The sequence below is a fragment of the Procambarus clarkii genome, chromosome 61, assembly GCF_040958095.1.
Source record: "Procambarus clarkii isolate CNS0578487 chromosome 61, FALCON_Pclarkii_2.0, whole genome shotgun sequence".
In the NCBI taxonomy this organism is placed as follows: Eukaryota; Metazoa; Arthropoda; class Malacostraca; order Decapoda; family Cambaridae; genus Procambarus; species Procambarus clarkii.
This window is the reverse complement of record NC_091210.1, coordinates 9,424,436-9,440,457: the sequence shown is the minus strand read 5'-3', so window position 1 is coordinate 9,440,457 and position 16,022 is coordinate 9,424,436. Positions and strand designations below refer to the sequence as shown.

Here is a 16,022-nt window from a genome sequence, read left to right as displayed (position 1 = left end):
ACGTAGAGGCTTCGTAATGGTAGCAAAATCTGGAATGAAGCGAGAACAGTAGTTTGCCATTCCCAGAAAACTATGTACTTCAGTGGACGTTGAAGGAGGTGCAGCATTCTTGATATCTGCAACTTTCTTAGGATCTGGAGACAGACCTTTGTCACTAAGTACATGTCCAAAGAATTCAATTTTATATTGATTGAACTCACACTTTGCTCGGCTTAGCGTCAGATTCTTTTCTCATAAACGTTGCACGAAGAGCTTTGTCGTGTTCAGCTTGGGTACGGCCATAAACAATGATGTCATCAGACATGTTGTCAGCATTAGGTATATCTTGCAATACCTGGCTGATGATGTGCTGGAATACCTCAGCAGCACTGTTAATACCAAAACTCAGGCGCTTGTACCTATACAGACCTCGATGTGTCGTAAACGTTGTGATGAAGCGACTCTCATCATCAAGTTCAAGCTGACGATAGCCCTTGTTTAAATCTAACTTGCTGAATACAGTTGCACCATTCAAGCGGTAAATCATATCATCTACAGTGGGTGTAGGATGGCGTTCACGCATTATTGCCTTGTTGGGAACACGCATGTCCACACAATGCATATCTCATCTGGATTCTTCGGCTTTGGTGGAGTGACAATTGGGCTTACCCATGGTGTTGGGCCTGTTACTGGTTCAATGATATCTAGTTCCATCAGCCTGTCCAGTTCGGCATCGACTTTCTTGCGAGTATGGAATGGTTGTCGGCGATGTGGTTGGGCAACTGGAATTACATCTGGGTCGATATGCAGATGTACTTTGCTATCAGTATAACAACCTATGGATTCAAATCGATCAGAAAATTCAGCAACAATAGCATCAACATTGTTTGCAGATTCCACTGCTACAGCATCAGAAAGCTGAAGTAGCCCCAATTTGGTTGAAGTCTTGTAACGAAGTAGAGACTCCTTTGCATTCCTAACAACATGGAATGTAGTAATGAGCATTGCACTCTTTGACTTAATCTCTGCAGTGAAAGTTCCAATCACTGGCAAGGCTACCTTTGAAGCATAGGCAGTGGCTTTGCCATTTTAGTTTTCAAGCTTTGGGAACTGTTTTTTAAATTTCTCATAGTGACATTCAGCAATGGTGTCAATGTTTGATCCAGAGTCAATGAGAACTTTGAGACAAATACCAGCAATGTATACTATAGTCTCTGGGTTGTTTGGGAGATCATTCCATTCTGTGAAGGATTGTACTACATAAATATAATCACATTCACTGTCATCTGAGACTGGTTGTAATCATATGTTGTCTTGTACATTATTAACAATCTGGATATGAGGTGCAATATTGTGTTTCCCACCTCGACCCCTATGACCTGATCCTCGTACAGTGCTTTTATTCATTGACTGTTAGTTTTTTTAGTGCGGAACGACACATAGCACCAAAATGATCTAGTTTTCCACACTCATAGCACTTCTTACCTTGTGCAAGACAAACATTATCTTGGTGTGGGTAGTCTCCTTCACAATTGTAACATTTATTGTTGACACCCTCTGATGTGGGTCGTTGTGACTGCTTGAGTCTTGTTCCATGACTCCATTTGTGATGTGGTTCTCGGCTCAATTTGCTGTTAGGTTTGGCATGATATCTTCTTTGATCACGGTGTCCTCCCTGAACCTTACGTACCTCATTACAGTTAGTAACAGTGGCAGAACCGTTGGTGGCACTGCACTCCATGACACGAGCATCACGTGCAGAATCTTCCATTCGACGAGCAATATCCAGTATCTTGGTAAGAGAACTTTCATCATCAACAAGTTCTAGAGCTCTTCGACGGAGACGTGTAGATGTGCATGTTTCAATTATTTGCTGTTTGATTTCTTTGTCAACATCAACAAACTCACAATGGGATGCTAAACCCTGCAGACGTGTGTGGTATTGATCCACGGTTTCATTACAGAGTTGTCTGGCTCTCCTGAAATGCATAATTTCCATTGCAGTATTTTGTCTTGGTTTGAAATGTTCTGTTAATTTGGCTTTGGCAGTGTCATAATCTTTGGCACCACCAGTGTCTTTCAGTGTGTCAAAGATGTCACAAACTCGATCACCTGCATAATGAAGTAGAAAGGCACGCTTTCTTTCAGCACTTTTGATGACAGAAACTATCATCAAATTTTCAAACCTTTTAAGCCATTTGGTCCACCTCTGTGACAGGTTTGTCTGGTCACAGTCAGGATCAAATGCAGGAAACTGAGGTATATTTGCCATTTTTACTGAATAAATGTAAACTTATCACTTAAATGTTCCTCAGAATATTAAACACTTGCTGCACTGTATATGTTAGTTTAGAATTCACTGTAATTACTTTAATTTTGCAAAGCACACAAGAATTTTAATGCAAAAGTTCACAGCAGAGCACAATACAGCAGCAACTGACTTCTTACCTAGCCCTGGTGTATCTTGACTTGAGGGGAGGTGTATCATGGACGACCAGACCTCGCTAACTGAGGGTTTGTATAGTCAGATAAGCCACCATACTATTTTAACAGGGTTGCAAGATAGGGTAGAGTACTCAGGCAGTCTTTGGTGTGGTTCATAAGAGAGAGAGTTCAAGTTTCCTAGAGGTTTATATATGTGTGTCACCGGTAGGCAGGTGCGGTGGAGGTGTGCATGGTTTACATATATATATATATATATATATATATATATATATATATATATATAGGGAAGGGAGTACCACCTCTGGCTGGAAGAAGGGGGACCCATAGCCTCGGAGGAAACCACACATAACGCATTGGAGGGAATGTGGGTCCCCTCCAATGCAGTTTCTGTGTGCTTTTCTCCTACCACCCCCTTCCCTTTTTTTTTTTTTTTTTTTTCCTTTATTGTGTATTTAAAGGTTACAAAACATACAAGACAAATGCCTAAAGGTTATGGATCTCTTGAAGCTCCTCCGCTTCTGGACAGGAACCGAGGACGCAGCAAGCATTTCCCTTCTGGATCGCCACACTGAGACGCTGAAATAAAAAACTGGAAGCCCTTGGGTCTCTGGTGACGTCAATGAGCTTGGACCCCAATTCCTTGAGAAATCCCAAGGCACTCTTGCCCCAGGGGCCATGCGTCTCAGACGCTATGGGAACAAAGAGGTATTGACCTTCCAGTCGCCTGTACTTGAGTGATTTTGCTGTTTCCCTGTGGTTGGCCGCCCCACCTGCTTGATCAGCTCCGAAGTGTACATAGGTGTCAGCCAGGGTGGATACACATGTGTAGTCCCACACCAACTGTCTACCCTCCTTCCATGAATATATGGTGATGCCATCAGGGCGAAGTGCTGGGAAATCCGGGTTTTGGACCCCTAGGAGGCGAGGTTCTCTCTCCGCTGGGCACCCAGCTGAGACGAGGCTTCTCTTGATGATGTCATTGACCTCGTTGTGTCTTGCATGCCAGCCCTTTGTGCTTCCGCAATGCAACCCATGCAGTCCGTATTGGTCTGCTTCCACCCTGTTGCAAATACACTTGTATTCAGTGTGAATTGGGGCACCAAGGCGGAGGGCCACTGCTACACGAAGGGATTCTGGATCTAGGCGCGTGCCCATTGCAGACATGGGTACTGCCAGGAGGAAGTCTCCTGCATGGGGGGCACGCACTGCTCTGAGGCGGGCTTTCTCCTTGTCTGATGTTGCGACGCTTAGCATGGCATCAGCTACTTTTTCCACTAGAGGGTGGTCCCAGCCGGACTGTTTGTGTTGTTTTGTTGGCTCTATAATGATTGCTGGGGCTGCAAGAACATTCCACTGATTTGAACATTCAGTGAAAGCAGGATCGTGTATTCCTGCTGAATCTCTCAGGGTTGCAGGTAATATATATATATATATATATATATATATATATATATATATATATATATATATATATATATATATATATATATATATATATATATATATATATATATATAAATTCTGTCTTTTGTACTAGGCTGATTCCCTACTCCTTGATTTTCCCCAGGCTCAAGTAAAATCATTTATTCCCCTACACAACATTTGAAAGTTCACCCCCACTCACCACCCAATTCGAGCATTGGGTGGTGAGTGGGGGTGAACTATCCCTAACAAGAGTAGTTACCACTTACTATGACAAAGATTGGTCGCTTGAGAAACCTTTCATGCTGTGGAAAAATGATCTTTTTAAGCATGTGCAAATTAATTAAAAGTTCTGTTAATGTTCCCGAAATCAGTGAATAATGGAGCATATTACTAATATGATTGTTTATGTTTGGTTTGAAAATATTTAGCTGTGCAGCTGTCGGACAGTGACAAAACCCTTCATGGGGGGCCTGAATGTGTCACTGGCAAGCTGTTCCTTATGTACTCCTGGCGACCCCGACCACTCCAGTGTTCATCCCGTTCCCCAGACCATTCTCTCTGCCAGTTTGGGTGAGGTCAGCCAGTACCATGTGGCCTCCACCTTGGAACAGACAAACAATCTTCTCTCTTATAGTATGTACTAGAGGGGTCACCCATCGTGGTCTCGGTCTGTCTGTCTGTCTCCCATCTCTCCATCTATATATCTATCCACCTATCTCTATTTATCTATTCATTCATCTATCAATCCATCCATCTATATATCTATACCATATATCATCTATACATCATTCATTCCATCTACTTATCCAGCATCCCATCTATCAATCAATCCATCTATCTTTCCATCTAGCTATTCATGTTCTTCTATCATCTATAGATCATCGATCTCTCAGTCTACCTATCCATATCCACCCACTTATATTTCCATCTACCTATCCATCTAATTATTCGTCTATTCATCTTTCTACCTATTCATCCATCCATCTTTTCATCACTAAACCTATACATCCATCCATCTATTCATCTCTCTATCCATCCATTTTTCTGTCCATCCATCTACTTTTTACCTATCTATCTATATATCCATCCACTTATCCCTCCATCCAACCATTCATCTGTCTACCTATCTATCCATATATTTACCTATTTATAACACAGAAATAAATCACACAGAGAGAGTGGGGGCCTGATAACTCACAGCACATAGGTTCGAACCCTCATCACGGCTCCTATGGCTTATGCATTTATTCATGCGCCTATTCGTCTATCCATCCATCCTTTTACCTACTGTCTGTTTCATTCTCTTGCTCTATCTTTGTCTCTGCCTCTCTCTGTCTCCAGCTGTGTTTCTGTTTCTGAGTTTTTCTGTGTCTCTCTCTCTTTCTGTGTCTTATAAAAAATACAATAGTCTAAGTGTGGTGGTCGGCAGCGAGCAGCTCAGTGGTGTGAAGTAATAAAACACAATAGTTACCCTTACTCTGGTATAGAGCAGTTGCTTCAGAAACTGTTGACGCTGAGGGAGAATTGTCTGTTTGATGCTAGTACGGCCAAATTATTCACAGCAGGAAATTACTCTTAATTTTCATAAAATCAGTGAATAATGGTCAGAATACTTTAAGACAATATTTTATTTGAAAAGTTTGACCTCCTACTATAAACAGACAGTCATTCTCTCCTTTGGTAATATTACAATATTTCTACTTTGGTAAAATTACAATATATAAATATTGCATTTTGTCACATGATAAGTGTGGTGTGTTGTGTGACATGAGTGTTATATAATTTTGGGATCCATAAGTGTAACTCTTACCGTCATCATCTGTAGCGTTGACGTCTGCTCCAGCGTCGAGGAGGACCTTCACAGTGCTGTCGTGACCATATGCGGCTGCCCTGTGAAGGGCTGTCAAGCCTGTCAACAGATACCACAATTGGTATTATACATAAACCATCACTATTCCAGTACTTTATGCAAGATATTGAAATAAGCTGTTAAAGATGAATATTTGTATATACTAGTGACGTGTACCGACTCTACATATTATGCAAAACTATTTTCCACCCTAAATTTATGAGAGGAAGATCATGTTAAAATTGTTAAGAATATATCACTATTAAAATATCCGACATCTCACCAATTCTTATTTGATAATTTATTATTTGTGACGTGAGCGACAGTGGTGCTATTGTCATGTCCGAAACACTACCACACAACCCATAACACACTACCACACACCCCACCACACTACCACACACCCCACCACACTACCACACAACCCACCACACTACCATACACCCCACCACACTACCACACAACCCCACCACACTACACACAACCCCAACAAACTACGACACAACCCCACCACACTACCACACACTCCACCACACTACCACACAACACCACCACACTACACACACCACCCCACTACCACACAACCCCACCACACTACCACACACCCCACCACACTACCACACAACCCCACCACACTACACACAACCCCACCACTCTACCACACAACCCCACCACACTACAACACAACTCCACCACACTACCACACAACCCCACCACACTACCACACACCACACCACACTACCACACAACCCGACCACACTACTACACAACCCCACAACACTACCAAACACCCAACCACACACCCCACACACTACCACACAACCCCATCACACTACCACACACCCAACCACACACCTAGGATATAAGGGAAGTTAAGATGGAAGCACCCTTGGGAATGAGTGACCACAGTGTATTGAACTTTGAGTACCTGGTAGAGCTAGAACATATCTCCCCAAAAAAAGAAATAGGAATCAAAAGGCTGGCATACCGAAAGGGGAATTATGAACAGATGAGAAGTTTCCTAAGGGAAATACCTTGGGACACGGACCTTAGAGATAAGTCTGTAAAAGGTATGATGGACTATGTTACCCAAAAGTGTCAGGAGGCAGTAAACAGGTTCATCCCGGCCCAAAGGGAAAAATCCGAGAAGCAACAGAAGAATCCATGGTATAATAGGGCATGCATGGAAGCGAAGAAACTGAACAAAAGGGCGTGGAGGAACTTCCGGAATAACAGAACACCAGAAAGCAGAGAGAGATACCAGAGAACCAGGAATGAGTACATCAGGGTGAGAAGAGAAGCAGAGAAAAGTTTTGAAAATGATATAGCAAACAAAGCCAAGACCGAACCAAAGCTACTCCACAGTCACATCAGAAGGAAAACAACAGTGAAAGAACAGGTATTGAAACTTCGAACAGGCGAGGACAGGTATACAGAGAATGACAGAGAGGTGTGTGAAGAACTCAACAAGAGGTTCCAGGAGGTCTTCACAATAGAACAAGGTGAGGTCACTGTGCTAGGAGAAAGGGAGGTAAACCAGGCGGCCTTGGAAGAGTTCGAAATTACGAGAGAGGAGGTCAAGAGACACCTGCTGGATCTGGATGTTAGAAAGGCTGTTGGTCCAGATGGGATCTCACCATGAATACTGAAAGAGTGTGCAGAGGCACTTTGCTTGCCACTCTCCATAGTGTATAGTAAGTTACTGGAGACGGGAGACCTACCAGAAATATGGAAGACGGCGAATGTGGTCCCAATATACAAAAAGGGAGACAGGCAAGAGGCACTGAACTACAGGCCAGTGTCCTTGACTTGTATACCATGCAAGGTGATGGAGAAGATCGTGAGAAAAAACCTGGTAACACATCTGGAGAGAAGGGACATCGTGACAAATCGCCAACATGGGTTCAGGGAGGGTAACTCTTGCCTGACTGGCTTAATTGAATTCTACGATTAGGTGACAAAGACTAAGCAAGAAAGAGAGGGCTGGGCGGACTGCATTTTTTTGGACTGTAGGACACAGTACCCCATAAAAGATTAATGTATAAGCTGGAGAAACAGGCAGGATTAACTGGTAGGGCGCTCCAGTGGATTAGGGAGTACCTAAGCAATAGGAAGCAGAGAGTTACGGTGAGGACTGAGACCTCCGATTGGCGTGAAGTCACCAGTTGAGTCCCACAGGGCTCTGTACTCGGTCCTATCTTGTTTCTGATATATGTAAATGATCTCCCGGAGGGTATAGATTCATTTGTCTCAATGTTTGCGGACGATGCTAAAATTATGAGAAGGATTAAGACCGAAGAGGACTGTTTGAGGCTTCAAGAAGACCGAGACAAGCTGAAGGAATAATTGAACAAATGGTTGATAGAGTTTTACCCAACCAAATGTAATGTAATGAAGATAGGTGTAGGGAGCAGGAGGCCAGATTCAAGGTATCATCTGGGAGAGGAAATTCTTCAGGAGTCAGAAAAAGAAAAAGACTTGGGGGTCGATATCATGCAGACCTGTCTCCTGCAGCCCATATCAAGCGGATAACATCAGCGGCATATGCCAGGCTGGCCAACATACGACCGGCATTCAGAAACTTGCGTAAAGAATCATTCAGAACTTTGTATACCACATATGTCAGGCCAATCCTGGAGTATGCAGCCCCAGCATGGAGTCCATATCTAGTCAAGGATAAGACTAAACTGGAAAAGGTTCAAAGGTTTGCCACCAGACTAGTCCCCGAGCTGAGAGGTAAGAGCTACGAGGGGAGACTATGGGAATAAAACCTCACTTCGTTGGAAGACAGAAGAGTTAAGGGGGACATGATCACCACATTCAATATTCTGATGGGAATTGATAGGGTAGATAAAGAAAGGCTATTTAACACAAGGGGCACATGCACAAGAAGACATAGGTGGAAACTGAGTGCCCAAATGAGCCACAGAGATATTAGAAAGAACTTTTTTAGTGTCAGAGTGGTTGACAAATGGAATGCATTAGGAAGTGATGTGGTGGAGGCGGGCTCCATACACAGTTTCAAGTGTAGATGAATGAAACTAGATGGGTGTAGGTCTTGTCTACACCCCACCACACACCCCCATAACACTACCACACACTCCACCACACTACCAAAAACCCAACTCACTACTACACACCCCACCACACTACCACACACCCCACCACACTACCACACAACCTCACCACACTACCACACAACCCCACCACACTACCACACACCCCACCACAATACCACACAACCCACCACACTATCACACAACCCCACCCCACTACCACACACCCCACCACACTACCACACAACCTCACCACACTAACACACAACCCCACAACACTACCACACACCCCACAACACTACAACACAACTCCACCACACTGTCACACACCCAACCACACAACCACACACCTCACCACACTACCACACACCCCATCACACTACCACACACCCCACCACACTACCACACACCCCACCACACTACCACACACTCCACCAAACTACCACACACCCCACGACACTACAACACACCCCACCACACTACACCACATCATACCACACTACCACACACCCCACCACACTACCACACAACCCCACCATACTACCACACTTCCCGACCACACTACCACACACCCCACCACACTACCACACAACCCCACCATACTACCACACTTCCCGACCACACTACCACACACCCCACCTCATTACCACACACCCCACCACACTGCCACACAACATCACCACACTACCACACACCCTACAACACTACCACACAACCCCACCACACTACCACACAACCCCACCACACACCCAACCTCACATCCACACAACCCACCACAATACCATTCATCCCACCACAAACACCACAACACTACCACACATCCCACCACACTACCACACATCCCACCACACTACCACACAACTAACCACACTACCACACACCCCCACCACTCTACCACACAACCACTCAACCAAACAACTAACCACACTACCACACACACCCCCACCACTCTACCACACAAGCACTCAACCACACAACTAACCACACTACCACACACCCCCACCACTCTACCACACAACCACTCAACCACACAACCCCCACAACTCTACCACACAACCCCACAACTCTACCACATAACCCATCCCACTACCACAAATCCCCACCACAATACCACACAACCCCAACACAATACTACTCAACCCCACTTTACTACAACACAACCCCGTAAAACTGCCATACACCCCACCACAGTACCTCACAACCCCATCATACTACCACACACCCCACCACACTACCACACACCTCATCACACTACTACACACCCTACCACACTACCACACACACACCCCACCACACTACTACCTTGACTTGTATACCATGCAAGGTGACGGAGAAGATCGTGAGAAAAAACCTGGTAGCACATCTGGAGAGAAGGGACTTTGTGACAAATCGCCAACATGGGTTCAGAGAGGGTAACTCTTGCCTGACTGGCTTAATTGAATTCTACGATTAGGTGACAAAGATTAAGCAACAAAGAGAGGGCTGGGCGGACTGCATTTTCTTGGACTGTCGGACACAGTACCCCATAAAAGATTAATGTATAAGCTGGAGAAACAGGCAGGAGTAACTGGTAGGGCGATCCAGTGGATAAGGGAGTACCTACGCATTAGGAAGCAGAGAGTTACGGTGAGGAGTGAGACCTCCGATTGGCGTGAAGTCACCAGTTGAGTCCCACAGGGCTCTGTACTCGGTCCTATCTTGTTTCTGATATATGAAAATGATCTCCCGGAGGGTATAGATTCATTTCATTCAATGTTTGTGGACGATGCCAAAATTATGAGAAGAATTAAGACCGAAGTGGACTGTTTGAGGCTTCAAGAAGACCGAGACAAGCTGAAGGAATGATCGAACAAATGGTTGATAGAGTTTAACCCAACCAAATGTAATGTAATGAAGATAGGTGTAGGGAGCAGGAGGCCAGATACAAGGTATCATCTGGGAGAGGAAATTCTTCAGGAGTCAGAAAAAGAAAAAGACTTGGGGGTCGATATCAAGCAGACCTGTCTCCTGCAGCCCTTATCAAGAGGATAACATCAGCGGCATATGCCAGGCTGGCCAACATACGAACGGCATTCAGAAACTTGCGTAAAGAATCATTCAGAACTTTGTATACCACATATGTCAGGCCAATCCTGAAGTATGCTGCACCAGCATGGAGTCCATATCTAGTCAAGGATAAGACTAAACAGGAAAAGGTTCAAAGGTTTGCCACCAGACTAGTACCCGAGCTGAGAGGTAAGAGCTACGAGGGGAGACTATGGGAATAAAACCTCACTTCGTTGGAAGACAGAAGAGTTAAGGGGGACATGATCACCACATTCAAGATTCTGATAGGAATTGATAGGGTAGATAAAGACAGGCTATTTAACACAAAGGGCACACGCACAAGAAAACATAGGTGGAAACTGAGTGAACAAATGAGCCTCAGAGATATTAGAAAGAACTTTTTTAGTGTCAGAGTGGTTGACAAATGGAATGCATTAGGAAGTGATGTGGTGGAGGCGGACTCCATACACAGTTTCATGTCTAGATATGATAGAGCCCAATAGCCTCAGGAACCTGTACACCTGTTGGTTGACGGTTGAGAGGCGGGACCAATGAGCCACAGCTCAACCCCCGCAAGCACAACTAGGTGAGTAAAACTAGGTGAGTACACTTCCAACCACACAACCCCACCACACTACCATACACCTCATCACTCTGCAACACAACTTCCCCCCCAAACAACCACACCCCCAAGCACACAACCACACACCCCACCACACTACCACACACCTCCACCACACTACAACACACACACCACCACACATCCACATATCCCACAACAATACTACACAGCCCCACCACAATACCACACACCCAACTACACTACTACACACGCCACCACACTACCACACACCCTACCAAAATACTTCACAACCCACCGCACTACCACACCCCCATCACACTACCACATACCTCCACCACTCTACCACACAACCCCACAGTACTACCAAACAACTCCCACCACTCTACTACACAACCCCACCAGACTACCACATACCCCCATCACGCACCCCACAACAATACTACACAACCCCACTTCACTACTACATACCCCCACCTTCTACCACACAACCCCACCACTCTACAACACAACTCCACAGTACTACCACACATCCCCCACCACTCTACCACACAACCCCACAACTCTACCACAAAACCCTCTACACTACCACACATCCCCACCACTTTACCACACAACCCCCGCTACACTACCACAAAACACCACCACACTACCACACACTCCACCAAACTACCACACACTCCAGCACACTACTACCCGTCCCCACCACACTGCCACACAACCCGACCACACATCCCACCACACTACCACACACCTCACTACAATACAACTCAGCCCAAAACACTATCACACACCCGACCATAGTGCCACACACTCCAACACACTACCACACACCCCATCACAATACTACACACCCCAACACACTACTACACACCCCATCTCATTACCACAAACCCCACCTCACTACCACACACCCCACCACACTACCACACACCACCACCACACTTCCACAAACCAACAGCACTACACACACCCCACCACACTACCACACAATCTACAACACTACAACACACCCCACCACACTACAACACAACCCAATCACACTACCACACACCTTACCACACTACGACACACCCCACCACACTACCACACACCTTACCACACTTCCACACACCCCATCACAATATCACACACCCCACCACACTACCACACACCCCACCAAATTACCACACACCCCACCACACTACCGCACACCATACCACACTACCACACCCCCCCCCACACTACCACACAACCCCACCACACTAATACACTTCCCGACCACACAACCACACACCCCACCTCACTACCACACACACCCCACACTACCAAAATCCCCACTTCACTACCACACACCCCACCGCACTACCACACACTCCACCACAATACCACACAACCCACCACACTAACACACACCCCCACCCCACTACCACACACCCCTACCATACTACCACACAACCCAACCACACTACCACACACCCCACAACATTATCACACAACCCCACCTCACTACCACTCACCCCTACCAAGCTACCACACACTCCACCACACTACCAAACACCCTACCACACTACAACCAACCCCACCACACACCCCACCACACTACCACACACACCACCACACTACCACAAACACCACCATACACCCCAACACACTACCACACACCTCACCACAATACTACTCACCCCACAACACTATCACACACCCCACCGCACTACCACACACCCCACCACACTATCACACACCCCACCACACTACCCCACACCCCACGACAACACTACACAATCCCACCACACCACCCCACACCCCAGCACACTACCCCACACCCCACAACACTGCCCCACTACACTACCACACACCCCACTACTCTACCACACACCCCCATCACACTACAACAGAACCCCACCACACAAACACACACCCCTCTACAATACCTCACAACCCCACGACTACCACACACCCCATCATTCTACCACACACACCCATCACACTACCACACACCCCCACCACACTACCACACAACCCCACCATACACCCCACCACAATACTACACAACCCCACCAGACTTCCACATACCCACACAACTCTACCACACAACCCCACAGTACTACCAAAACACTCCCACCACTCTACCACACAAGCCCACAATTCTACCACACAACCCTCCACACTAACACACATCCCCACCACTCTACCACACAACCCCACCACACTACCACACAAACCCACCACACTACCACACAACCCACTACACTACCACACTACCACACAACCCCACCACACTATCACACACTCCACCACACTACCACACTACCACACGTCCCCACCACACTGCCACACAACCCCACCACACTACCACACCCCACTATACACATCAGGACACTACCACACACCTCACCACAATACTACTCACCCCACAACACTATCACACACCCCACCACACTACCAAACAACTCCACCACACTACCACACTTCCCGACCACACTACCACACACCCCACTTCATTACCACACACCCCACCCCACTACCAAAAACCCGACCTCACTACTACACACCCCACTACACTACCACACACCCCACCACAATATCACATAACCCACCACACTATCAGCAGGGAGAGATACCAGTGGGCCAGAAATGAGTACATCAGAGTGAGGAGGTAAGCAGAGAGACAGTTTGAAAATGACATCGCGAGTAAAGCCAAGACCCAACCAAAGCTGTTCCACAGCCACATCTGGAGGAAAACAGCAGTGAAGGAAAAAGTGTTGAAGCTGCGGAAAGGGGAGAACAGATACAAAGAGAATGACAAGGAGGTGTGTGAAGAACTCAACAAAAGATTCCAGGAGGTCTTCACAATAGAACAAGAAGAAGCCCCTGCACTAAATGAGGAGGCGGCAAACCAAGCAACCTTGGAGGAATTTGACCTCACCAGTGATAAGGTCAAAAGGTGTCTGCTGGAGCTGGATGTGACAAAGGCTGTTGGGCCTGACAGAATCTCACCATGGATACTGAAGGAAGGTGCAGAAGCACTAAGTGTGCCACTCTCTATGGTGTATAACAGGTCACTGGAAACAGGAGACTTACCAGAAAGTTGGAAGACAGCTAACGTGGTCCCAATATACAAAAAGGGTGACAGACAAGAGGCACTGAATTACAGGCCAGTTTCCTTAACTTGTATACCATGCAAGGAGCTGGAGAAGATAACTTTGTAACTTTGTAACTCTGGAGGGAAATAACATTGTAACGCACCACCAACATGGGTTCAGAGATGGTAAATCGTGCCTCACAGGTTTAATAGAATTTTATGACCAGGCAACGAAAATTAGGCAGGAAAGAGAAGGGTGGGCCGACTGCATTTTCCTGGATTGCCAAAAAGCCTTTGACACAGTACCCCATAAAAGGCTGTTAAAAACGTTGGAGCAACAGGCAGGAGTAAAAGGGAAGGTGCTCCAGTGGATAAGGGAGTACGTAAGCAACAGGAAACAGCGAGTAACGGTGAGGGGGGAGACATCAGAGTGGCGAGATGTCACCAGCGGAGTCCCACAGGGCTCATTACTTGGACCCATCCTGTTTCTGATATATGTGAACGATCTTCCAGAGGGTATAGACTCATTCCTCTCGATGGTTGCTGATGATGCAAAAATTATGAGAAGAATCAAGACGGATGAAGATAGACAGAGACTACAGGATGACCTGGATAAACTGGAGGAATGGTCTAGAAAATGGCTGCTAAAGTTCAACTCGGGAAAGTGTAAGGTGATGAAATTAGGCGAAGGGAGCAGGAGGCTGAACACAAGGTATCATCTGGGAGGGGAAATCATGCAAGAGTCAAATAGAGAGAAGGATCTGGGGGTTGATATCACACCGAACCTGTCCCCAGAGGCCAACATCAAAAGAATATCATCAGCGGCATATGCTAGACTGGCCAACATTAGAACTGCCTTCAGAAACTTGTGGAAAGAATCTTTCAGAACCCTGTATACCACTTATGTAAGACCAATCCTGGAGTATGCAGCTCCAGCCTGGAGTCCATACCTAGTTAAACACATTAAAAGTTAGAGAAGATTCAGCGGTATGCCACCAGGCTCGTCCCGGAACTGAGAGGATTGAGCTACGAGGAAAGGCTAAAGGAGCTGAACCTCACATCCCTGGAAAACAGAAGAGTAAGGGGAGACATGATAACCACCTACAAAATTCTCAGGGGAATTGACAGGGTGGACAAAGACAAACTCTTCAGCACGGGTGGGACACGAACAAGGGGACACAGGTGGAAACTTAGTACCCAGATGAGCCACAGAGACGTTAGAAATAATTTTTTCAGTGTCAAAGTAGTTAATAAATGGAATGCACCGGGAAGTGATGTGGTGGAGGCTGACTCCATACACAGTTTCAAATGTAGATATGATAGAGCCCAGTAGGCTCAGGAATCTGTACACCAGTTGATTGACAGTTGAGAGGCGGGACCAAAGAGCCAAAGCTCAACCCCAGCAAGCACAATTAGGTGAGTACTATCACACACTCCTACCCCACTACCAAACTCCCCACCACACTACTAAACAACCTCACCACACTACCACACAACCCCACCACACTACCACACACCCCACCACACTACAACAAAACTCCACCACACTACTACACAACCCCACCACACTACCACACA

At 46.2% G+C, this 16,022-nt stretch overlaps 1 protein-coding gene across 2 annotated transcripts in view; it reads right to left on the bottom strand.

Moving 5' to 3' along the window:
* Nucleotides 1-16,022, bottom strand: part of LOC123774311 (ankyrin repeat domain-containing protein 39-like) — a 215,982-nt gene that overhangs the window by 2,005 nt on the left and 197,955 nt on the right. For both annotated transcript variants that reach the window (XM_069307719.1, XM_069307720.1), the window contains one exon: nt 5,660-5,758. In XM_069307719.1, the coding sequence (XP_069163820.1) occupies nt 5,660-5,758 (99 nt within the window). The remainder of the gene's footprint in view (nt 1-5,659; nt 5,759-16,022) is intronic.